Raw genomic sequence first — 25,809 nt, 5'->3', positions numbered from 1 at the left:
CATTTTTTTTTATATCCGTAGCGCCCATTCCATATGCACAAGTTGTATGCAGACGAATTTACACAACGAAACCCATCTTCCATGTCTCCCGCAACGCTAAGAGCGCTCGCTCTACAAGACAACGTGGGCACTTTATAATCTGTCTTCTAACTCGTTTGTTTACTGTATTTAGATTGTGGGAAAATTGTCAGTTGTGTGGAAGAATGAATTAGAAGTGTCTGTCTATCTCCAACACATCTGCTGTCACGACTCCCTTGATCACCTCATCCTGTACAGGCGATAAAAATAAAGTTGCAACTATGCAGGCTGATATCTGCAGAAGGGTAATAACTACGTTATATTTCATACAGGTAAGTATATTGTTAAATATTTATTGCATTCTATATGAGTGTATGTTATATGATCTGATCTTGACAAATGGAGTTCGAGTGAAACAAGCTTGTACATTTTAATTAAAAAAGCATTCACACATTTTTCGTACTTTCACTGGAACCCATCTGCTCATTATGGCATATAACCGTTGCTTACGTAAGCAACGCATATAACTTATGTCTCCTCAATTTACACTTGTATGTAAAAATTGAACAACAGGAAGACTTAGGGCCGAATTCATAGTCAACACTTATCGAAAGGAAACACTTAAGCAGTTGCTTATAATAATTTCCAATTCATAAATCCAACTGAAGTGAACACTTCTTGAAATAAGGTAGCTTGTCAGTTTACTCAAGTGTTCCCTCATATGCATTGTAATCAGCTGATGCGGTATACAATAGATGATGATTACGATGTAATTTAATTTATTGAGTTCTGTAATTAAAATGAAAATGAGTTTCGGCAAGCAAAAGATATATCAGAGATATGGAAATCCCTTTAGAGATGTATAATGATCAACAATTTAAGAGGAGATGCCATTTCGACAAGAACACTGTTGTGGATATTCTGGTGTCTCTCATTTAAATTCACAATACAACCACGAGGCTTACCGATTTCGTCACTGCTGAAGGTACTGGTTGCTTTGAGATTTTATGATACAGCAGCATTTCAGGTAAATTTAAGTGGCAATTTTTTTGGAAAAGTTTTCACGTCCCAACAAAGTGTTATTTGCAATTTTGTTTGTATTCTACCCAAAGAATAAGCTGTTAAAATTTGCGTAATTATATCATTTCCACTTTGTTTAGCATAAAAATAACTGAAAAATAAATGAAAATGATTTACTTACAGGAATATTTCCGGAGTTTGCATTACACTCAACTGCAATTTTGTTCCATGTCAGTTTCTTCTTTTGGAGAGAACAATTATCAATTTTTTTTTTTTTACTTTCGTCGATATCTCTATATTTCATAACTAGTTATCATGCTCACTTCTTTCTTTTTTTTAAAATGCTTTCTGGACATCTGGTATAATTTTTTGCTCTATAATATTTACTTCTGTATTTGTGTATGACAGTGCCGATTTAACAATTTGAAGGCGCTGGAAAACAATTGAATGTAGGAAAGCGCTCACGTCTAGCCATGTTGCCATATTTCTTTCGATGTCAAGGGAATGCTCAGGGCATATGAATGAGTAGCATCTCTGCAATACGATCTGAATTAAGTGCTAAGGAAATGCTCATTACTTAAGTGTTTCCTCATTTTATAAGTGACGACTATGAATTCGACCCTTATTCACATTTCAAACTTTTGTGCTATACTGATTATTGTTTTGCATTATCGTTGAATTGTTAGTACAACATATGTTGGCGGTTAATGTGTCTCACACAAATTCAGTTTTCATTTCTCCGGCTTTATGTGGCAAATACCACAGACCAGTATACTACACAATGCAAATACTGTAAAAGTGCATCTACACACATCAACTTTGCATTCCTCTTTAAGAATTCAAATAACGAATGTAAGAGTGAACGATGTGCCTACTTTTTTCGAGTAAAGATGACAGCGCATGCGGCAATTGAAAGCTAGCAACGCCGGTGGGTATCCTGTGCGTATTTTGTTCAATACAAGCTTGTAACGAGCAGCTGATTGTTTTAGATGGCCGAGAATAAACTGAAAATTCTTTTCTTTGATGATGTTGGACCTCTTAAACTGAAAATGTCTGCAAGTGCGATTAGCTTTATGGAAGATAATCGCAAATACAAGAGCATATGGTTTGTTCAATGACAAATTTGAGAATCAAGTAGGGCTAAGTATTAGATAGGGTACAATTACCTCCATCTTAGATGGTAGTGGTACAATCCAAGGAAGAGTCGCTGTTTTCCCGAAAAATAAGGTGGGTGATGTAGTAGGCCTATATGAAGTCACGTATGTCCGCACATTACATTACAAGTTCGACGAAATATCTTAATAAAAATGTGACAGTCAAACATACCTAAATAAGATTAATAGAATACTAAATGAAGTAGAGTAGTGATTCGATTTCATATACGTATAGTAACACAATTGATGGAGGATAAGTGTAGTAAAGCAGTCATATCATTTGGGTTCCCTGTGCAATATAAAGTTAACCCTTAAGTACTCGCCTGGTAGAAAGTTACATAAACACTCGCGTCGGGTCAATTTGACCCATTGACACAAACTAAGATGTGGACGTGGATTCATGGCAAAATTATGGGGAAAATAAAATGTTTAAACTGAAGTAAATATTTTTATTCTGAACTGTATATTATTTATATTGAACATAATCAAATACAATGCAATTTCAACTAAAGAAAAGTGAAAACCTGACATTGAAATCTTATAACCATACTGTTTCTTTACGAGGTGTGATTGAAAAATTTTAATTTAGGTTCATAATAATGGTACCTAAAGACTATTACAGTCCTCTTCTGGAGGAATACACAAACTCCTACTATTATCCTAGATTGGAAACATTCTTGAAAAATGTTGACTGGGTTTGTAATAAAAAATCATTGTACCTAAAGGCTACTGCAGTGAATGCCCTTCAAAGGGGTTCATCGATTCCTAAGATGTCACTACAAACCAATAAGCACTGCTCACTTCAGTCTTCAATCAGACATTGTAAAACAAAACAGTGCTTCATTTCTTGGCTTATTCTCCACATATTGTGCAAACAACTTTGCAATGAATTTTGCATACGTGTCCCAAACAAGCAGCACATCGTGTTGAATGCATATTATTTGTGCTAGGGCAGATATGATATCTCTTCCCTTTCTGAGATGCTGGACCATTTCTTGTTTCTTGATTTTGTTGTTCTTTCGGTGGCACTTCAACGCCTCTCTCCATTAGGAATATTTCTATTCTTGCTCTGAGTCTGCGTGATACATGAGGATTACTCATTCTCCTGACAACGTTTTCCATAAGAAGTTCTTTAGCCAGGTTCTTCCGAAATATTCTTCTTTGTATCTTCTCTCTGGTATTCATCTTATAATAAACAACATATGAGTTGAGTGCTGAAACATATATGAAATGGAAGAACACTGCCAGTGGCCACCTTCTTGTTCTACGTCCAACACTATAGTTGCTACATATGAATCAACTTCACCCTTGGTACAGTTATAAAACGTCACAATTTCTGTTTTTTTGGACGAACCTGTGTCTTCATCTATGATATCGTCAAGCTCAGAAAGTTCCCCCACAGATTCACCATCGTCATTATCATTAGTGCATTACTGAGAATCGTATTCAACTCCCTTGCAATTTCTTCGTCTGTTACTAGTAATTCCCTCGACTTCGACTTCTCTGCAATTTCTTCGTCTGTTACTACTTTCTTTGACATTCTTTGGAAATAATAATAAAATGAGCTGCATATACAGCTGAAATGAACGCGGAAAATGTGAAGAATATAATATAAAGCTTACATCAAATAATACTTACGCATAAATAAAGAAATCTCCTCAGTTATTCACAAAATCTTCCTGTCTTTTAGAAGAATGCACACACTCGCGTCAGGTCAAATCACATATAAACAGCTGTTGGCGCTAAATGATAAACTCAGCAATGACTGCAGCCAAACAGTTTCAAAATTTCAACAATAGAAGAAATTACACACCACCGGCACTCTTCATATTACCTTCCAGCAAAGAAAACAGAGGAAAGAAAAAACACTCAAAGCCAGTGCTTAAGGGTTAATTGATTCGTGATCAATTTGCCTTATTTACTGTAATACATTTAATGGCAAACTAATGAATTCAGTTTTGTGGTATAATAATAGTCATATGTTTAATAACTTCGGAAGCATTTGATATTAATTTTTCGTAATTATGCTATAATTCTTAAGAGTTTGTTCATCAACGAATTCGTAGCATAATGGCTATGATAGTGGTTCACTAAATGAAAGGTCCTATGGTTGAATCCTGGAATATTTATAGTTAAATAGGTATTCCAATTTAATCATGAAAATATGTGAAGGAGGGAGAGCAGTGAAATGGTATAAGATAAGAGAAAGAAATGTGAGGCAGTGGGGGTGTTGGGGCGGCAGCCGCTGACTAAATTCATGTTTTCAAGTATTGCCATTATACATGATGCCATATACCGTGGCATCTATCTTCTATTGGTCTGGAAAAACGGCGACTGAATCGTGGATCTTAACAATATTCAATATCAAACCAAGGTATATTATATTAATATATATATATATATATACACACACACACACACACACACACACACACACACACACACACACACGAAATGAAGATGACGTTCAACTCAGCCCACCGTGTAGCTGAATATGCATCTCAATTGAACCTGCGTTTCCAACTTGTTTCTTTCAATATTCTCCCCAAATTACATGCGTACAAGCCGTTGCTTACGAAATTATGCAAATATATATTGTATATAATCTCGTAAGCAACGGTGCAAGCATAGTAATTTGAACGTGTAAATGCTTCTTAACAGCTCTATAATCAAATGCTCGTTTGTTTCTGTATGCTATGAATATGTTGCATTATTATTCCAGCTACTAGTAAGTATATTCAAATGGGTGACATATTCCTTGTCAATTGAAGTTTCCTTTTCTTTTTTCTTTTTCAGCTGTGATGGACGTAATCAAGATGGAAAGTAAGATCGACACTCTAGCATTCGAAGGAAGAAATAACACAGATATAGAAGAGAAGAAACTTCAGGTATCCCACATGACAGTGACTACTACTTGCTATTTATTTTCTAAATATGTCGTTTATAACAATATAGCATATACTGAGGGCGGAAAAAGCATCCTGCAATCAATGCGCGCGAGAGGTCACACAGGGACGATGCTGATCAGCTGAATACTGATTTAACTTCCTCATATCTCATTGATGGTGCACTATGATCTGACCAGTGCAGGGGTATCTTATGGTTATCGTAATATTCTTCCCTGACACTATAGCTTTTCTTTGGAACCAAACTTCGCCACTTGTAGTTTCTCAGACTCATCAGAACGATTCTGAGTGTGCTGCGGTATTATGCATTTGTTAAAGTGTTATCACTAAATATTGTACTTGAACAAAAGAATCTAATAATATACAGCTATTCTTTTATACACTGCGTTACCATGCTTTCCGTACAAATTATATCACAACTGACTCTGATGTGTGTACACGTGCTTTCGTTGACATCAGGATTTAATAATACAGTGGAGAGCCATTAAATATGGTCGCTGGTTTATCGTGAACAAATACATACGGTACATTTCATGATTATTATGTTTTGTGTGTTGCAGGAAGGAAATCTATTAGATGTCCAAGTTATTGCAATAAAGACAGAATGTATGGACCACAGCAATGAAGTAAATTCTAAGATGACATTTGATAAAACTGATGTGCCAGTTCACATTTCTTTCGCCAAAAGGGATATCGAGGTGAGTGGGTTTATGAAGTGTGTTGATCGCTGGTTCTCTCTGTTCTTCACTGGCTGATGTGGCTGCTACATTCAGGTGACCAGGGGATATGGTTGATGCTTTCTTTCATGCTGTCCATTTCTTCATCCTACATTTTTCGTTATTCTTTTCCACCTCTTTTTTATCGTAGAAAATGAAAAACTGAACATTTACAAAATGATATACATGATGATTTCATCCCACTATTTATTATTTTTAACATGTCTGCTTTTAATTTAATTGGCAGTCCAGCATTTAATGTGGGCCACTTTGACCTGCTTTAGCAAATGATCTTAATTTTATTTTTCTTTTTTTCTTTCCATTTCTTCTTTTTAAATTGCTTTTTACCCAAACTTATTTTATTCTTATTTCCTGGTACCATTTGTTTGCAGCTACGCAATAATGTTATATCACAAAGACTACTTCAGTGTTCCTTTTTTCATCTTCCTCCATTCTGCAGTATGTAGCTTCCTCTCACTTACTCACATGGGGAGGAAGAATTAACTGTGTGTTCACGCCCAACACTTGAATAAACGAACGGAGTCATTGTCAACACTGAAATATTTCTAGACGAGTTTTTTCAGTAATATCCTGGACTTAGTTGCTATTCTTCCAGACGAATTGGAGATCGATGACGCAACGTATGACGTCACGCACGATAATAATCCTTGGAAACATGAATGAAATCAGGGGCTCACACCCCGAAACCTCTTCTACCACCACTTATTTCTCTTCCGCTCAACATCATTTCACTATCCACTCTTCCTCACATATTCTTCTCTATTTCACACCCTAAATCATTATTATTATTAGTAGTAGTAGTATTATTATTATAATTATTATCTACCTTATTATAAAAAAGTTCTCCATCTTAAATTGGAATACATCTCTCACCTTTGAATACCCCGGGATTTGATCCTACAACCTTTTGTTCAGTGGCCCACCGTCATAGGCATTATGTTACGAATTCGTTCAAGAAAAACTCTTAAAAATTAATACTTAGACACAATTAACGCGAAATACTCTCAAATTCATTAAATCTATAATTTGATTGTTAAATAACAATTGAATTCATTGGTTTACTATTAGCCTAATGACAAGTAACCTCGCTAATAAATTACAAATTAATTAACTTTTATTATACGGAACAGTAAATTAATATGCTAAATGTTCAAAAGATGGCGTTAGTCCACTTATCTACTATCAATAGTCTTATTTACGTGTAATAAATCAATTCACTACACTACTCCTTTTAGACTAAAGGCTTTAGTTTTCTAATAATCCTACGATGACTAGTGCATCGCGAAAGCACTTTAACTTCCGTAATTATGTAAAGCTGTCGAGATACATAGCGAAAGTAGTGTAAATCGAAGCATCGAAGAAACATTATTAGGTTACTAGATAAAACAATAGAAACCTCCGATCAATGTGCTGTATAATTGAGTTGCTATACCGCCCTTCGTATAGTGCAAACGGAACAACAGAAGCTCATCAAATCCTTATGAAATTTATAAATATTATTAGTAAAGCATACCTGGACTATGGACATACACGATTTACAGCTGGAACCTGCACCAACACAGAACAACAACTTTGAGGTAAGTTAGATTATCAAAATTTTATAACAATTTTTCGTACTTGCAAAATAATATGTAGATATACATGACGTCATATAAGCCTCTTACGTCATCCAACTTATTGATCAGACTATAGCGACTTTTCATTGGTTCCTTCGAACTTTTCATAAAAATTATTTCACTACTCACACTGGACTGGGTACACGTGAAATTCTTGACATCAGGATTAGTAATAGAGTGGACACACTTTGATAACCGTCAGTGGATTTCGTGAGACACTTATGTTATATGACATTATTATTATGTTGTATATTTTGCAGGAAGCAAATATATTAGATCTGGACATGACAGATATAAAGACGGAATATGTCGATCAGAGCTCTGATCTGAAATCAGAGATGACATTTGAGGAATCTCATGTGCCGATTGACTTTCCCGTCAAGAAAAGTGAGCCGGAGGTAAGTGCAATTTATAAAGTGTATTAGTTGGTATTTTACTGGCAGATGGATGCTACGAAAACGATTTTAGCGCTCATGCTGTCCAAATCTTTGTCCTGTATTCCTTCATGAATTTTTTCCACTCAATTTTTCTTCCACAGACTGATGCTGAAGGTTTACTAAATCATATCAGTCTTGAATTCTTAATATATCTACATCTAATTTAATTGACAGTCCAGTTACTCGGTATTTGACTTTTGTTTTGTGCCTGGTGTAGGGAATACACTTATTTAAGTTTCTTGTAATTTTTCGTTTTAAATTCTTTCGATAGTTGAAATCCACATCATAGACACCTGTTTCTAGGGACGTCAATACCTGGCAAATCTGCATGAACGCCATATTTCACGATGACTACTTCAGAGTATTGTTGGTGTGTGCTTTGAAGTCTTGTATATTCGTCTATGTGCTAGGTTTGTCACTGGATTCTAGAGTTCCAAAATCACACCTCCGACATACCACCATCTCTGCCCTATATGGGACTCACAGCTGTAGCGACTGTTGTACGTATAAATGACAGCTACAGTGTTCAGACAGTTGCAAGTCACATGCTTCTGTTGTAGGTCAACACAAATGAGATTAATTAACCCAGATAAGACTGACGTCCTATATATAGGACCCGGATGTTTTATTTTTTTAACATTGCTGTGTAAGATTTTCATAGTCGGCAATCATGATACCATAATCCTTAAGTGTTATAAATTGCCTCCAATTTTTTTTTCTTATATTTAGTCTGTCATAGTCAATGTTACTATCATATTTGTGTGAAACGTCCGGTGTCCTATATGTAGGACGTCAGTCTTATCTGGGTTAATATTGTTTCAACTCAAAAGTTGACGTCCGTAACTCTTTGTTAGTGAAGCTATGTTGCCGCTATATTCTTCAATGAATGCTTCTCTTAAGGTACGATCACACGTCGCTACTTTTGCAGCGCAACTTTTGTACTGCAGCTGCAAAAGTTGCGTGCCATGTTCACATGTAAGCCAAAAGTAGCACGCTGCACGCTACTTTTCGTGCTGCGCAATCCGAGTGCTGCAAAAGTTGCAACTGGAGGTTGCGAGTCTGTTCACACGCATGGCGCTACTTTTGCAGCCGCAGTAATGCTGCAGGTTCCCATCTCCATGTTGACTTCTCACTATACATTTTGTGGTTATGTTCGCATTATTAATAAACTCATGTGAAAGCTTCCTTATCTATTATTTGCTTTTCTGTCGTGTCTAGTATTCAGAAATTGGCATTATTTTTACTATAAATCTTTTAAAAACGCCTATATACTTAAATGATAACCAACTATATATTCACGAAATCAATGTTGGCAACCCTCCTGTTTGGAACTGCGCTGCGGAAAATTAAAAAAATGAATTATATCGTCAGCAGTTATGCTCATACTGTGTTGTGTATTTAATAACTGTTACAAATAATTTATTTTCATCACATTTAACATTAAAATATATCCAAACAATAAAAGTATCATTGGCACATTTGGGTGGTAACACTGGTTGCAACTGCAGCAAAAGTTTCAACAAAATCGATATCAAAAATGCTGCGGCTGCAACCCTGAGACCCCTGGTCACACTTCGCTACATTTAAGCTGCGCGCAGCATGGAAAAGTAGCGAGCAGCAGGTTCGGCAGCCACTACTTTTCGGGTTCCACTGTTGTTCACACGTCGCAGTACAAGGGTTGAGCTGTTTTTTGTACTGCAGCGCTGCAGAAGTAGCGATGTGTGACCGTACCTTTAATCATTCGCAAATATTCTTGAACGAATGTGCATGCCCTCATATGGCGATGACAGTTGAGAGCGTGTCTTTTCTTCTGTTTGCACGCTGAGCTATTCACTGTTGTTCACATAAAGCAAGGCACTGGCATATCAATTCAGTTTTCTGAGGAGTGATAAAGATCTTTCTCCTTATTAAAAGCTGGGCACTCCTTTTGGTTTATTCAGAGATTTGTTGATTACAGTGATATTGAGTTCTAGGCGAATTGGAAATCCACAGATAGGGGTGGTTACCTCCCCACAATCGCCAAGAATGATTTGAACACAAAAATCACACTCTGACAAAATCGCAATTACCTATGAAGCGATTTTTACGGTGCTTACACAGTTGGGAGATGTAACAGGAACACCCAAATTTAGCTTCAGAGTTCCCTTGCCATTCCCCTCCACTCTTCAGTAGCAACCTCACACTGTTACTTGGTGAGAACTATTTAATCGTTTCATCGAGTTCAAACTCCCACCTTAAACGAATAGAAAGCATTGGGATCAATAACATGGATCTGGATTCTGGAAGAAATAAAAATATCAAAGGCGTAAGAGAAGTATATGAACATAGTTATGCTTGGCATTGTCACCTGAATATTCACAATTGAGGAAATTTCTTCCATTCTTGTTTACAGTATGCAAATTACTTTTCCTCCGTTTTCAAATTGTTTTAGAATTTTACAAGCCTTCGTTCATTTACTTTAGTCGTAAGGTTGTTATAATTTCGTAGATATCTGAAATAGTCTCAAACTACCTTATCAAATATTTCCATCACCAATTTTTCCGTGACAATTTGATCACTTCTCAACTAGATCTTCCTGAATCCTCACTTATGACCATCTCAGAATACGATTCAAGTTTCATTCTTATTTACTCTTTCAATTGACTTATAGTTTACAAAATTGTTACTTAAAACGGGACATTTTTCACAAAATGCCATAATATTTTGTTTTTGTGTTTGTTAAATTCATCTTGCTTCTACACCAATAATTTTTTTATTGTTTACTGGATTAAGTAGGATTTAAAAAATTAGTCTGCTGCATTTAAGCTACCATTCAGTGAGCCTTCAGCTGTTATTTTTCTATAGTTTTTCTTCACAAACTCTTTTGCAGGACGAGGCATGTGACATAAATAAAGAGCAGGATGAGGTCGAACTACAAGTAACAGCAGAAGAGAATAAAGTATTTACCGAAGGGTGAGTAGTGTGTGTGAGGGCCTTTAATTCGTTGTTGGTTTCAATGCTTTATTTAAATAATAATGACGAAGAATAGGAATTTCTAATTAGTTTCAACATGATTGATGTTCAGATGGACTCATTATCCTGAATTGCAATGTACACCTGTAAATTGTCTCGCTTTGTGTCTATCTGTCTCTCCTTATCTGTTTCTTTGCATCATTTTCTATGTGTCAATCTATTCGTCTATGTATACGTTTGTGTGATAGTGTGTCTATGTATCTCGCCCTCTACCCATCCATATGAACTTCTTTGTAACCGATTTGTTCTCATTTTTCCATTTCCAGTCTCCAAACCTTAGAAGTGGATGACAATAATGTTACCCCCTATATCTTAACTTGAAGTTTTCATTATTTTACACTCTTATATTACGATTCAGTTGCTGGAGCATGTGCAAATTGTCAGCTATTTCTCAGTGATTGTCATACTGGACAGTGAAGAAGAAACTGTCATGGAGAATTCCACACAAGAAAAGCAACTGCGCAAATTCTATTACTCGAAATATATGTTTACAGAAATAGTAGTTATGTGAGTTTAAATTATTTTCCGTGGTTTTTTTCTCAACCCATTAATAGAAAATGGTGGGTAAGTTTCGTTCCTGGACTCATCTCGCTAGGATTTACATCTTCAGTCGCTACACAATCAACAATAGTTGTTGATATATCGTCGTAAAAGACCAACTATAAAGCACTTTTGAGAATTAACTTCTGTACTGCCATATACACTGCCTGATAAAAAAAAAATCACGCACCAAAAAGGAGTTGTGGAAATTGCATGAAACCTGATATGCATAATCGTAACGTTGATGTATGTAAATGATTGCAATATTAGAGCAAAATATTAATTGTATTGCTGAAAACTGACCACCTGAATTGTGGTTGTATTACCCTGTTTCTTCAACTCTAGTTTGGATACAAGGTGTAATACGAATAGACATGGAGGCATACAGGTTTTGTATGATGTCCTGCGGCATATCTGTCCATATTTACTGCAACTGGTTCTCTAGATCTTGTGAACTTCTAGTCAGCTGCAGTTGACGTCCCAGGTGGTCCTAGAAATGTTCGATTGGTGACAAATCTGGCGATTGTGCAGGCCATGGAAGTGTGACAATGTTGGGGAAGCGTTCCTGTGACACCCTTGCTGTGTGCGACTGAGCATTATCCTGCTAAAAAAGCCCTCTTCGACGCCATGCCACGAGTGGCAACACATGTGGGAGGAGGATGTCCTGCACATTTCGCTGCGCTGTTATTGACCCTCATATCACTACTAGGAGTGACCGACTGTCGAATGCGATGGCCCCCCAGACCAGCACGCCAGCAGTGGGTGCAGTGTGTTGCGCCACAGCTAATGTAGGATTGAGACGCGCACCACAAGGTCTCCAGGCACGACTACGACCGTCGTCAGAGCTTAAAGAGAATGTGGATGCATCGCTAAAGAAGCCCGGTTCCAGTCTGCAGCAGTCCAGGTTTGTTGCCCACGACACCACTGCAAATGGAGGCCATGGTGGGCGGGTGTCAATGGCAGGACACGTAATGGGCGCCGTGAGACCAAATTTTCATCAATCAAGCGCCTGGAAATGGTTCAAGCAGACTCAGGGGCCTGTAATAATGCTGCAACCTGTCTCAGGGTGGTGGGCGGTGAAAGAGTTGGATCAGAATAATTTCAAGGAAAAATTTTTCTGGGGCCGGGTGTCAAACCCGGGACCCTTCGCTTAGCGCGCGAACGCTCTACCGACTGAGCTACCCCAGGAACTATACGCGACACCATCACAATTTTTTCCTTTTTATATCCCACACAACTCACATGAGCTGACAAGACGCCGCAACTCAACTGTGAGTGGACACAAATACTGTGTGACTTAAATTGTGGCTTTCTGTTAACGTACCTCCAGTAACGAATGTATTATATAAATCTGGCTTTCAGGTAGTAGCTCCCTGTAAAGCAGGTTTGAATAATTTCAAGGAAAAATTGTTCTGGGCCCGGGTATCGATCCCGGGACCCTTCGCTTAGCGCGCGAACGGTCTACCGACTGAGCTACCGCAGGAACTATACACGACACCGTCACAATTTTTCCTTTTTATATCCATACAACTCAAATGAGCTGACAAGACGCCACAACTCAACTGTTGGTGCACACAAATACTGTGTGACTTTAAATTGTGGCTTTCTGTTAACGTACCTCCAGTAACGAGGTCGCTGTCGGACCTCACAGTCGCAGTCGGACCTCGGTAGAGTTAAGTCCTGTTTTCTACCTGCTACGGGACAATGGGTTGTGACATGGGTACGTACAGTGCGAGGATTGGAATGTGGGCTGAAGGAGGACGAGGAAAGATGAGCCAAGGGTTGGCAAGTGGACAGGACAAGCAACAGAAGGTGAATATCTACTTCGCCATAGTAATCGCCACAATGTTGGTAATAGGAGGCGTGGAGCTGAACCCAGGATTCATAAACGACCCCGAGAAGACCAGCATTAAATGTGGAAGATGCAAGAAGAACCTAAGGGTAGGTGTTTTGTGCAACGGCTGCAAGGTATGGTTTCACCTGGGATGCCAGAAAATCAAGAGTGACCAGATCATCGAAGAAACGTGGGTGTGCAGAGACTGCGGGACCAACAGCGTGAAGAACGAACTGGACACACTTCGGGACGAGAACAAGACATTGCGTGAGAAACTGGGAGGGTGGAACAACGAGTGAAGAACCTGGAAGAAGAAAATGTACGACTACGACAGAGGAAGGAAAAAGGAATTGCGGAGTGTGTTGTCATAGGGGACTCGATGGTCAGATATGTGGCAGAAGAAAATCCAGAACTGGAAGTGGAATGCTACCCGGGAATACGAGTCGACAAAATGAAACACGAAATTGAGCAGCGCGAGAGAGGGGAACCTAAGAAAATCATTCTACATGTGTGGACGAACGATTTGAGAAGAAGAAGCGTGGACTACATCATGGCGGACTTATATGATCTGGTGTCATCTACGAAGAAACGGTACCTGACAGCGGACATCATCATCAGCGGGATCATCAGGCGTCGCGACATCAACTGGAGGAAGGTGGGACGGGCAAACAAGGAGTTCGAGTGGGTTGCGGAGCAGCTGGGAACACAGTACGTGGACGGCAACTCGTGGCTGGACGACAGAGATTTCGGGCAGGACGGGGTGTACCTGAACCGGAGAGGGACGGTGGCGATGGGAGCTCTCTTTGCTAGGGTGGCAGCAATGACGAGAGAGGACAGGAGTCAGCAATGAAGACGGGACAACGCGGAACCGAACAGCGAACAGGTGAGGATCAATCTGTTAAGGTTGCTACAGGTTAACTGCAGAAGTATAGTAAATAAAATAATAATTTTGGAATTTAGTTGATATCTACAATCCGGAGATAATTATAGGTACGGAGTCATGGCTTCACAGTAACATATACGATGCAGAAATATGCAGGAATGATTATAGGATTTACAGAAGAGATAGAGATGCCAGTGGGGGAGGAGTATTTGTTTGTATTAAAACAGGTATAGACAGCAGCTTGTTATGGTCACATGCAGAAGCAGAAATTATAACGGTACAAATCAAAAATAAATGCAATGGTGAAAAGTGGGATATAGGCCTCTGAACGAAACAAATTTATTTACTTTGAGTAAGTTACAAGAAAAGATTTCCTCAATATCGTTAGAACGGAAGATTGTGTTAGCAGGGGATTTAAATCTACCCGCAGTGAACTGGAATGGTCAGGTAGAGACAAACACCCTTCCACAAACCTTTGTTAATTACTTAGTACGGGAACAAGGATTTACACAGGTCACAAATAAACCTACAAGAAACAATAACCTTTCAGATGTCTTCTTGATACGACCCTGGGATAGTTTTCATTCTTCACAAATATTACCTGGAATCAGTGATCATAACAGTGTTCAACTCGAGCTAAACTGACTTCAGACAAATTTCCGAATAGATATCACTAGGAAAATATGGCAGTATAACAAAACAGACATAAACGGTTTGTGAGGTTACCTTATAGATCAACATAACAAATGCTTAGACAAGGGCAAAACCATGGATCAAGTATGGGAAAATTTTAAACCAATATTAACCGAGGCCACCTCCAAATATGTGCCTTACAAAATAGTAAAACTAATTCAGACCCGGAGTATTATACAAAATATGTTAGACAACTAAAGAAAAAGGCTAGGCGAGCGTACAACAGAAGAAGAAAAGAAAAAGGCAGAAGCGAACTACCTGCAAAATTTATTGAAAGAAGGTGAAAATAACTGGGGTAGGTTTTATAATTACATGCGCAGAAGAAGGGGAAATCGGGAATCAATACCAGTTTTGAGAGACACTAATGACCAAATAATTACAGGGGACAAACAAAAAGCAGAATTACTAAACTCAAAATTTATTACTATTTTCAATAAAAAGGAAAGAGAGATTACAATCGATGAAAGTGAATGCTCAGAGATGTTCGAAATAACAGCTAAAGATATTCGGAACAGAATAAAGAGACTACAAAACCGAAAATCGCGTGGTCCAGACGATATTCCCACAGAAATTATAAAGTTAGGAGATGAAGCCATGATCCCGTACTTAATGCAAATTTTTAATATATCAATAAATAATTGTAGTATCCCAGACGACTGGAAATCGGCTATCATAATCCCCATATATAAAGCAGCAGACAAATGCGATGCGAACAATTACAGACCTGTCAGTCTCACATCAGTTATCTGCAAAATAATGGAACATCTAATAACACAATATATTCGCAACATTTTAGAAAATAACGAATGGCTGAACAAAAATCAACATGGCTTCAGACCAGGATACTCTTGCGAAAGTCAAATCACATCCTTAATACAAGATTTATCCGATGAAGTTGATGGGGGGGGGGGGAAGAATAGACGGAGTTGTGATCGATTTCGCTAAAGCTTTCGACGTAGTGCCTCACGAAAAACTTTTAGACAAACTAAGCAGGATTCCAATAGATAATCGAGTAGTAAGATGGATAAATAAATTCTTAGAGACCAGAACCCAAAAAGTCAGACTAGGAAAAGAAATATCGGAACTAGGAAAAGTAACATCAGGCGTGCCTCAAGGGGCGGTCCTTGCACCTCTATTGTTTCTTATATATATATATATATATATAGAAATACTACGTCTCAAATAAGGTTATTCGCAGACGACAATAATATATAGACAAGTTAATGGTGAATCCGATATCGCCGCCTTACAAAACGATCTTAAGGTTATTGAAACCCGGACGACAGAAAATAAAATGAAAATCAATGTCAGTAAAAGTCAATATCCTTCTGTAGAACGCATTAAGAAATTTGTCTCGGATATCAGCTGAATGGTACATCCGTGGCACAAGTGAACACTTGTAAATACCTAGGTATATATTTAAGTAACAAACTGGGTTGGGAGGAACAAGTCACTAATACCACAAGGAAAGCCTGGAAAGCACTACATTTCTCTATGCGTATTCTGAAGAAATCTAACCGAAAGTCAAAAGAATTAACATACAATACCCTTGTTCGCCCAATTATAGAATATGGAGCAGTAGGTTGGGATCCGTACAGACAAAACCAAATCGGTTCAATAGAAAAGGTCCGATGCAAGGCAGCAAAATATGTCAAAATGGGGAAGGGACATGGTGAGGAGATAGTAAAAGACTTAGGGTGGGAACTTCTCAAATCAAGGCGATGAAAAACCAGACTCACCGCATTATTCAAGGCGCAAATGGGACACAAAGCATGGACCGATATCAATGCTAGATTAGCAACACCATCATACTTAGGAAGGACTGATCATATTAGGAAGTTTAAATGTAGAAAACAAAAAACGGACGTGGCAAAATTTTCCTTTCTTAACCGCACAATAGTAGGCTGGAACAGCTTACCTGCGGCAATCTTTCAGGGTGGTCCTCTGAAAATCAATACATTTAAGCAAAGGCTGAGAAGATTAGACTGAAAATTTAATTGGACGTGCAGAGTAATTATTCAAGTTGTGTCATGTAATTAATTGAGTTGATATATAATTAATTAAGATGATATGTAATTTAGTTGATATGTAAATAAATTAAGGTGATATGTAATTAAGTTCGCATGTAATTAATTAAGGTGATATGTAATTACTTAAATTGGTAATAGTTGGGTGAAATAGAAGTACTTATAAGTTAGATTTACTTTTGCTTATCGTAGGCATTATTATGGAATAGTTTTTACTTATAATCCTAGGTTTATTGCACTTACTATTTATAGATTTACGTTTATTTTATTTTATTTCATTTATGTTTATTTTATTTTATTTCATGTAATTGTAATTATTGTATATTATATATCACTACCACCGGATGTATACCCAATTGTAGTGATAATAAATAAATACATACAATTATACAAATCTGGCTTTCAGGTAGTAGCTCCCTGTAGGATCTGTTTGCTCTTGTCGGAGGATCCGACGAACTTCTTTCCTGGTTGTCAGTCGAGGGCGTCCTGAGCCCAGTGGCTGTGGTTGCGTGCCCTCACGCATCCACTGGTCCCAACACATCCTGACAATCTGGTCAGAACGGCGTAGGTGGCTGGCGATTCGCCGATACGACCACCTGGCCTCGCGCACTCCAGTAATGCGCCTCCTCTCAAACTCTGTTAACTGGGTAAAGTCTCTTCCATTACGTCGTAGAGGCATGTCAATTCATCGACGAGTTTTACACAACAGGAAACAACAGTCCTCTACATTTGAGTAGCCTGTGCAAGCCCTTTTAGAGGCCACGGATGACAGCAGGATCACGGCCTCTGGTGGCAAGACTCTTCAACTAATTACATTACTACACTAAACATTGTGACTTTTTACTGGAGATGTAACTGTATGCCGAGGTTAGCAGCAAAATGGCAGGTTCTTATTGGTGCATGATTTTTTTTGCCAATCAGTGCATTTACTAAGTATAATATATTTGTGTTGTAGTTTTGCTTTTGATGATATATCTTTGTTTAGTCATCTTGTTCGAATTAAGCGCACATTTTCTTCACAGCTCTGGAGTTCCACCTTGCTGCCACAGTATTACAGAAGATGAATGCCTGGAAACATATGAGAAGACCTTCAAATGTGATGTTTGTGGAGAGTATTTTTTCGATTCGATGGAACTCAAAAGACATACTGTTCTACACAAGGACAAGAGACCGTTGATATCCGATGATTGTGGAAAGGACTGTTTGCAGGTGGATCTTTTGAAAACACACACAGGCGACCAGACATGCAGTTGTGATATCTGTAGAAAGAAATTTTCGGAAACTTTTCGTCACACAGACAACAAATCATTCTGTTGTGATGTATGTGGAAAGATGTTTTTGAACTCTTATACCCTGAAAGATCATGCCCGAGTACATTCAGACGAGAAGCCTTTCAGTTGTGATATATGTGGAAAGAAATTTTCTTTTACCTCTAATTTAAGAAGGCATACACTTGTACACACACGGGAGAAGGCATTCAGTTGTGATATGTGTGGAAGAAAATTTTTGGATTCTAGTTCTCTAAAACGGCATACAATCGTACACACAGGGGAGAAGGCATTCAGTTGTGATATATGTGGAAGAAAATTTTTGGATTTTAGTTCTCTAAAACTGCATACAATCGTACACTCAAGGGAGAAGGCATTCAGTTGTGATATATGTGGAAAGAAGTTTTCGCTCCCTGGCAATCTGAAAAGACATTCACTCGTACACACTGGGCAGAAGGCATTCAGTTGTGATATATGTGGAAAGATATTTTCGCGTTCTGGTAATTTAAAAGAGCATACACGGGTACACACAGGGGAGATGCCATTCAGTTGTGATATATGTGGGAGGAAGTTTTCGCATTCTAGTTCTCTTAACCAGCATGCACTTTTACACACTCAGAGGAAGGCATTCAGCTGTGATATATGTACAAAGACATTTTCGCAGTCTGGTTCTGTAAAAAAACATAGAATCCTACACATTGGGGTGAAGGCATTCACTTGTGATATATGTGGAAAGAAGTTTTCGGAATCTGGTAATGCAAGAAAGCATAGACTGGTACACACTGGTGTGAAGGCATTCGCTTGTGATATATGTGGAAAGAAATTTTCGAGCCTTGGCAATCTGAAAAGACATTTACTCGTACACACTGGGCAGAAGTCATTCAGTTGTGATATATGTGGAAGAAAATTTTTGGATTCTAGTTCTCTAAATCGGCATACAATCGTACACACAGGGGAGAAGGCATTCAGTTGTGATATATGTGGAAGAAAATTTTTGGATTCTAGTTCTCTAAAACGTCATACAATCGTACACACAGGGGAGAAGGCATTCAGTTGTGATATATGTGGAAGAAAATTTTTGGATTCTAGTTCTCTAAAACGGCATACAGTCGTACACACAGGGGAGAAGGCATTCATTTGTGATATATGTGGAAAGAAGTTTTCGAGCCCTGGCAACCTGAAAAAACATTTACTCGTACACACTGGGCAGAAGGCATTCAGTTGTGATATATGTGGAAGAAAATTTTTGGATTTTAGTTCTCTAAAACAGCATACAATCGTACACTCAGGGGAGAAGGCATTCAGTTGTGATATATGTGGAAAGAAGTTTTCGCTCCCTGGCAATCTGAAAAGACATTCACTCGTACACACTAGGCAGAAGGCATTCAGTTGTGATATATGTGGAAAGAACTTTTCGCGTTCTTGTAATTTAAAAGAGCATACACGGGTACACACAGGGGAGAAGCCATTCACTTGTGATATATGTGGCAGGAAGTTTTCGCATTCTAGTTCTCTTAACCAGCATGCACTTTTGCACACGCGGAGGAAGGCATTCAGTTGTGATGTATGAGGGGCCCGAGATCAAAATGGGTTATGTCATCCAAAGTAAATTTTAAGAAAAATGCAAAAATTGCCTACATCTCATACAAGAAAGATACAAATGTGGGAATGGCTCTAATTGATGAAGACGTCAGTATTAAGCATGCCTACCATGTTTATTCAAATCATAATGTTCAAATATTCGTTTTGTAAGAAAATTTAAATATTGATATCCCATTTTCATACATTTATTTTGAAACTCATTACTCTAATTTTACATTACTTGATCTAATTATGCATTTGAACATGATTTCTTTAAAGTAAAGTTTTCGAAATACTATTATTTTATTTTTAATAGCGCTATTCCCAAAACAGTCACAAGAAACTTCAAGAACTGGAAGTGTTTTACTTAATAGAGTAATTGCATGGTTTTACGATAATTATAACAAAATCACTCTTCAAACGTGTTCAAAGGAATCTTTAACAAGGAAAATATCCGAGCGTTTCGCATTGAACTCGCATTCGGGGGGGGGGGGGGTGCGTGGTTCGATTCCCAGACCAACTAACCTGAATGTTACTTAGCCAAATGCCGGGTTGGAATTTTCATTGCAATGTTTAATTTTTTCTTCCCCTCCCGTGTCGAAAATAATTTAGATTTTCATATCAAATCATTCATCTTTCTCATCTCATTCAATAGCCAACTGTTCTTTGTTTCCCACCCTTCCGCTATATTTTTTATTTTTATTTTAGTAGGTTATTTTACGACGTTTTATCAACATCTTAGGTTATTTAGCGTGTGAATGAGATGAAGGTGATAATGCCAGTGAAATGAGTGCGGGGTCCAACACCGAAAGTTACCTAGCATTTGGTCATATTGGGTTGAGGGAAAACCCCGGAAAAAATCTCAACCAGGTAATTTTCCGCGAGCGGAAATCGAACCCGGGCCACCTGGTTTCACGGCTAGACGCGCTAACCGTTACTCCACAGGTGTGGACCTTCCGCTATATCTCTCTCAGGATTCATTCCTTAAGAGCACTTCCAAGGGCACTCCGACACCTTTGAAGGGTCGTTGGAATGGATTCTATGCTGCTTGGTCGCCTTTTCGGTGTGAGGGTAGGAGGCCTCCATTGGTGAGTAGATGAGGGTTGACATGCGGCCGGTTGGCTGGTACAACCTCATCCTCATTCATCCCATAAATTCGGCGTGCACAATAGGTCTTAGTATGATTGATGTGCAAAGGGTCGTCCTAACCGCCTGTAGCCACCGTGACCTAACCTAACCTAACAAGGGAAAAGCATCTGCAAAGGCCATTAACGTCCTCTTCTCCATCTTGTTCGTTTGTTGGCACATTCCTGGTCATACGAATTTGAAGGTTTACCTGCGAATGGTCTTGCCCTTCCCAGAATAATCCAAAATGTTTCTACAACAATCCTTCTACATCCATGATGTATTGATGTATTGATAACCTACAGAAAAATTTTTCTCGTTTGCACAGTCCATATGAAAATATTGTTTGCTCTAAAAGCGTAAACATGCTTGTCCTTTAAATAAGATGAAGAAAAAAGATGTTTAAATAATGAGATCTTAAACAGAATGGAGCTGTTCGGTTTCATCATATCTTTTGTAAATTTCTTTCATTTACAGACTGGACATTCTTCATTGCCAACCTTGATTACAGTTGCATGTTTCCCAATGATAATATGATATTCTTTTGGCAACACAATCAACTCTTGTTTTTTTATTCGATTCTCCACTTTTCCGAATATTTTGTCGCAGGGTAGAAAACTGTCCAAGAAGAAGGAATAGAATCCCGTCATATATCAGGGATGATGGAGCTTCATTGTAGAACCATCAACAGATCGTCGATATTATAGTAGCATTTTTGTGACATTTGAGACCAAAAGAATTTTCTCAATTCCATTCATATCATTACATATCAGTCTATTCCTTCAGAATTTCCTTTAGAAGTCTCATTTTCTAGCATGTGTAAGAAAATGCACTGTGTCTCAATATTTTGTCTTACCTCTGCTCAACTACTGTTTCATTGTACATGTAATATTGCCTGGCTTAATATGTTACTTGGTTAGAAGACGTGGAAATGCCAAATTTTGCTGACAATCATAGATCAAAGTGAGAAGGTCTGCAGACATCTCATTCTTGATTTCATAAAAACTTTTCACTCTTAGCAGATGAATACGTTGAGCAGTCATAGCCTGTAATCTTCTGTCAGATGTAGTGTTACCGTAATTCATAAATTAACGCCCATTACATTAGTTTAAATAAATATTTTTCATAGCAATACAGACCTTGCCTTATAAATTAGAACAGACTTGTAGAGGCATAATCACTGTGTAACTAAGGTCTAAACCATATTAGTTTTCTGAAAAATCTAGCGGAAAAACTTAAACCACACAAACTTTGGCAAACATAGACCATTCTGTTTCATGTGCTCTGGAAATATAACGTAAAGATATGAAATATAGCCCATTTTCATCTGTTCAAATAATGGCTGACATATCCCATTTTGATTAATTCATTAATAATAACATATCCCATTTTGATACAAGTACTAATTTTCTCCATGCATTTTACATGTCTAAAATAAACCATTTTGAAACTGCACCTTTCACAGCTTAAAAGTCTTCAACCCAAACTTGCCAATGACGTCAATAACTCATTTTCTGAAAAAACAAAAAAAAAAAAAAGTCACATAGCCCATTTTCATCTCGGGCGCCTCAAATGTAGAAAGACATTTTCGCAGTCTGGTTCTGTAAAAAAAATAGAATCCTACACACTAGGGAGAAGGCATTCACTTGTGATATATGTGGAAAGAAGTTTTCGGAATCTAGTAATGCAAAAAAGCATAGACTGGTACACACTGGGGTGAAGGCATTTGCTTGTGATATATGTGGAAAAAAGTTTTTGGAATCTGGTCATCTTAAAATGCATTCACTCGTACACACAGGGGAGAACCCATTCACTTGTCATATATGTGGGAAAAAATTTTCCCGGTCTGGTTCTGTTAAAAAACATAGAATCCTACACACTGGGGAGAAGGCATTCACTTGTGATATATGTGGAAAGGTTTCGGAATCTAGTAATGCAAAAAAAGCATAGACTCGTACACACTGGGGTGAAGGCATTCGCTTGCGATATATGTGGAAAGAAGTTTTCGAGATCCATTAATGCAAAAAACCATAGAAACGTACACACACGGGCAGAAGGTATTCAGTTGCGATATAAGTGAAAGCTATTTTCGGAATCTGGTAGTGTAAAATTGTATGCTCTCTTAGACACAAGTGAGAGGTGCAGCTGCGATGTTTGTGGGACGTTTTTCTCGTTCTCGCAAGATCTGTAACAGCATGTAACGAGATACGTAAGTGAGAATCGATGTGACTGCGCCATTTGTGGTGACTGTTTCTGCTTTTCGTGACAATTGAAAGAGATGTAGAGCCAGATATTTAGACGTGTAGCCATAATGTGGTTTGCAGCCTGCACGAAAGATATGCAAACTTAAGACTGGCACAGTCATGCTTATCGATCATTTTGCTTGTGATTTCTGTAGTCTTAATCGAAGATTGGAAGCCGATTGAGACCCCAGACATTCAGTTCGCGAGATCTTCGTGTGTTCACATATGAAAAATAATCATTTCTGTCGAACAGAAATTATCGCTACTGTAAGGAAAGGAAATAATTAGAACAATTCTGAAAACAGTGGTAGTTGAAGGGAACAGTATTAGTCACATTAAAGCTGACTTGATGATATATGTCAGAGGAACAGTAATTGTTTGTATACGTCTCAAGTCTGATTAGTGTCATATCATACTAATGAGTGATGTATGCAATAGAGGTGGAGGGGAAGTTTTCATTCTGCTATTGAAAAGCAATGTGAAAGGTGTAAGTGAATGATTTTGCGCGTGGGTGTATGATTTGATGTGTCACAAAGGTAATGGAAGTAGGATGTAATAACACCTTTAGTGTAATTACTGGAGAATTAATGGAAACAGCAATGGCCTTCGAAACATCAAGTATCTATACTGTGTAAATAGTGTAGGAGAAGTCTGGTAGAAGGCTATAAATGTTGAAAACAGAGATATCAGTTTTAGGGTAGACAGGAGAACGGAAGTGAATATATTTTTTGAGACCTGTTACTATCAATAGGTCTATGTTCAAGACAATAATTTGAAGAAAACTAGTAATATCTCAGGCATTTGTGGACGTATCTAGCGCAATTCAGTTGTTTTGTAAGCATAAATTTTGTAGTAATTAGTATGTGAAATGGTAAGAATTTGTATTTGTAAGATCCAAAAGACAGGCATTCGTGTGGTTTGTTTCGTGAACTGAATTCCAGGAGACTTAATATGTAGATTGATTTTGTTTTCAAGATGAAAAATCACTTTCTGGTGAAGAGTAACATTTTATTAACATATTTTTAGGATTAAGCAACTTTAAAGATGAAGTGAAATTCAGTTTGAAGCAAAGTGCGACAGCCTACCAGTTCTAGGCAACCAAGAAGAGTTCCTTTGCTAAGAGAGAAGCTATGTAATGTAGAAGGATAAAAATAAAGAAATTATTTATGATTCGTCAGATTGTGTTAGTAACTCAGTAAATTTAGAGAGTCGGAAAAATCTCTGTGATACTGACGCCTCTATGATAGGCTTACACTCGTATGTTGTGAACTTATAACCCAATATTAGTAACAATGGTTAGTGTCGTGTTTGTTAGTTCATCTGCTGTCAAGTCACTGATGTTTACATAACCTACAATATCTTCGTTTGCTCTGTTACCTGGCATATCTAAATAACTATCGCACAGTCGTAATTGCTCACATGTAGGCAAGTCTATTTTCATAAATGTTCTCTTTGGCAAGTATTGTAAATTACTGTCCCCTTTTTATATGATCTACAATTTACTGAAGTATTAAATCTCTACAATTTTCAATTACATCATTTTGAGGGGTTTTGCTGATAGGGTTCCATTCTTTCGGGGCGCAGTAACTGTCTTTCTTTCAGATACCGCGCTTGAATCCATTATGATTATGCAGTTATTCCGATGACCCCAGATTGGAATATTATGACTATTTAACAAAAGAACCTTTTTTGCGATTGGTACTAATCATTGCCAATTTTCTTCTACTAATTTCTTCAAATGCCTGTCAGCTTGCATGAACACATTGTCTCATTTTCCTTCCATTGTTCCATTAAAGCTATTGGCTGGCTTTGAGAATTATTATTCAAGAGACAAGTTCGTAAATGTTCTCTTTTTTTTTTTTTTTTTTTTTTTGACACGAGTGTAAAGTTTGTGAAACTCGGCTTTGCCTCGTGCCACAAACATACGAGGGCTAAAACGATAACTTTACGAATGTGTATAATACAAAGTTTTTTTCTATGATAGCATAAATTTACGCCAAATAAATATATCAAGCTGGGAAGTTTATAACATCACGACTTAATGGCAGTCTAAATTCAGAACCATTAAGAATGAAGTATCCATGGAAGAATACAGCTAATCCATCCATAATCAACAAAAGTAATAATCGAATGTAGGCTTTCATGGCCAGCGTCAATGAGGTTAGACTTTCTGGGCTAATAGAACGTGGTCTACTGGCGATGTTAGTAGGGTTGCCATATGTACGACTATAGTCGTACGCATACGACTGTTTTGACTAATTGTACGAGGTACGACCGCACTCTATGTCGTACGCAATTTTCTACGAATATTTCACTGAGGGGAAAAAATAATTGGGAACTTATAATGTTGGTTTATAATTAAAATAATATTGACAGTTAATTCGTACCTTTTAGACAACTTTTCTTAATTTAATATGAAGAGTACACTGCAAGAATGATGGATATAATTTGGAATACATTTTGCAGGAGAAGCAATTGAAATTTTGAAATGCTTAGCGCTCAAAGCTTAACTGTGATTTTCCTATCATTACTGGACAATGACTATCAGTGTTAATGCCATCTAACTCTATGTGTACATTCTATATGTCTTAAGCTATGCATTGACAGTCTTGGTTCATTTTCGACAAGAAAGTGACATCCATCATTCTTGCACTGGACTCTTCATATGTCCTGGATTAATATGAAAGAAACATGTTTTAAGGATGGGGGGATGTT

The 25,809-nt window shown here is 37.7% G+C and overlaps 3 protein-coding genes across 5 annotated transcripts in view; all 3 read left to right on the top strand.

Moving 5' to 3' along the window:
- The window catches only part of LOC138691711 (zinc finger protein 729-like), a 67,226-nt gene extending 42,310 nt beyond the window's left edge, over window positions 1-24,916 (top strand). For 2 of the 3 annotated variants that reach the window (XM_069813988.1, XM_069813990.1), the window contains one exon: window positions 17,900-24,916. In XM_069813988.1, coding sequence (XP_069670089.1) covers window positions 17,900-19,715 — 1,816 coding nt within the window. In that variant the 3' untranslated portion in view covers window positions 19,716-24,916. Of the gene's footprint in view, window positions 1-17,608; window positions 17,745-17,899 lie in introns of those variants that run through there. The other variant, XM_069813991.1, reaches the window with a different exon arrangement.
- Window positions 175-11,074, top strand: LOC138691717 (uncharacterized). Its single transcript, XM_069814011.1, has 5 exons — window positions 175-350; window positions 4,989-5,080; window positions 5,659-5,796; window positions 7,712-7,849; window positions 10,758-11,074. Exons 2-5 carry the CDS (start codon window positions 4,994-4,996, stop codon window positions 10,842-10,844), a joined length of 450 nt encoding a protein of 149 aa, XP_069670112.1. The 5' UTR covers window positions 175-350; window positions 4,989-4,993; the 3' UTR covers window positions 10,845-11,074.
- On the top strand, window positions 11,625-17,458 carry LOC138691716 (uncharacterized). Its single transcript, XM_069814010.1, has 2 exons — window positions 11,625-14,157; window positions 17,323-17,458. The coding sequence occupies exon 1, from the start codon at window positions 13,654-13,656 to the stop codon at window positions 14,122-14,124; it is 471 nt and encodes a 156-aa protein (XP_069670111.1). The 5' UTR covers window positions 11,625-13,653; the 3' UTR covers window positions 14,125-14,157; window positions 17,323-17,458.
- Window positions 24,917-25,809: the final 893 nt, after the last annotated feature.

Source organism: Periplaneta americana, chromosome 16 (genome assembly GCF_040183065.1).
Source record: "Periplaneta americana isolate PAMFEO1 chromosome 16, P.americana_PAMFEO1_priV1, whole genome shotgun sequence".
NCBI classification, from domain to species: domain Eukaryota; kingdom Metazoa; phylum Arthropoda; class Insecta; order Blattodea; family Blattidae; genus Periplaneta; species Periplaneta americana.
Note: the sequence above shows the minus strand (reverse complement) of the source record. Positions and strands in the feature narration are given on the sequence as shown.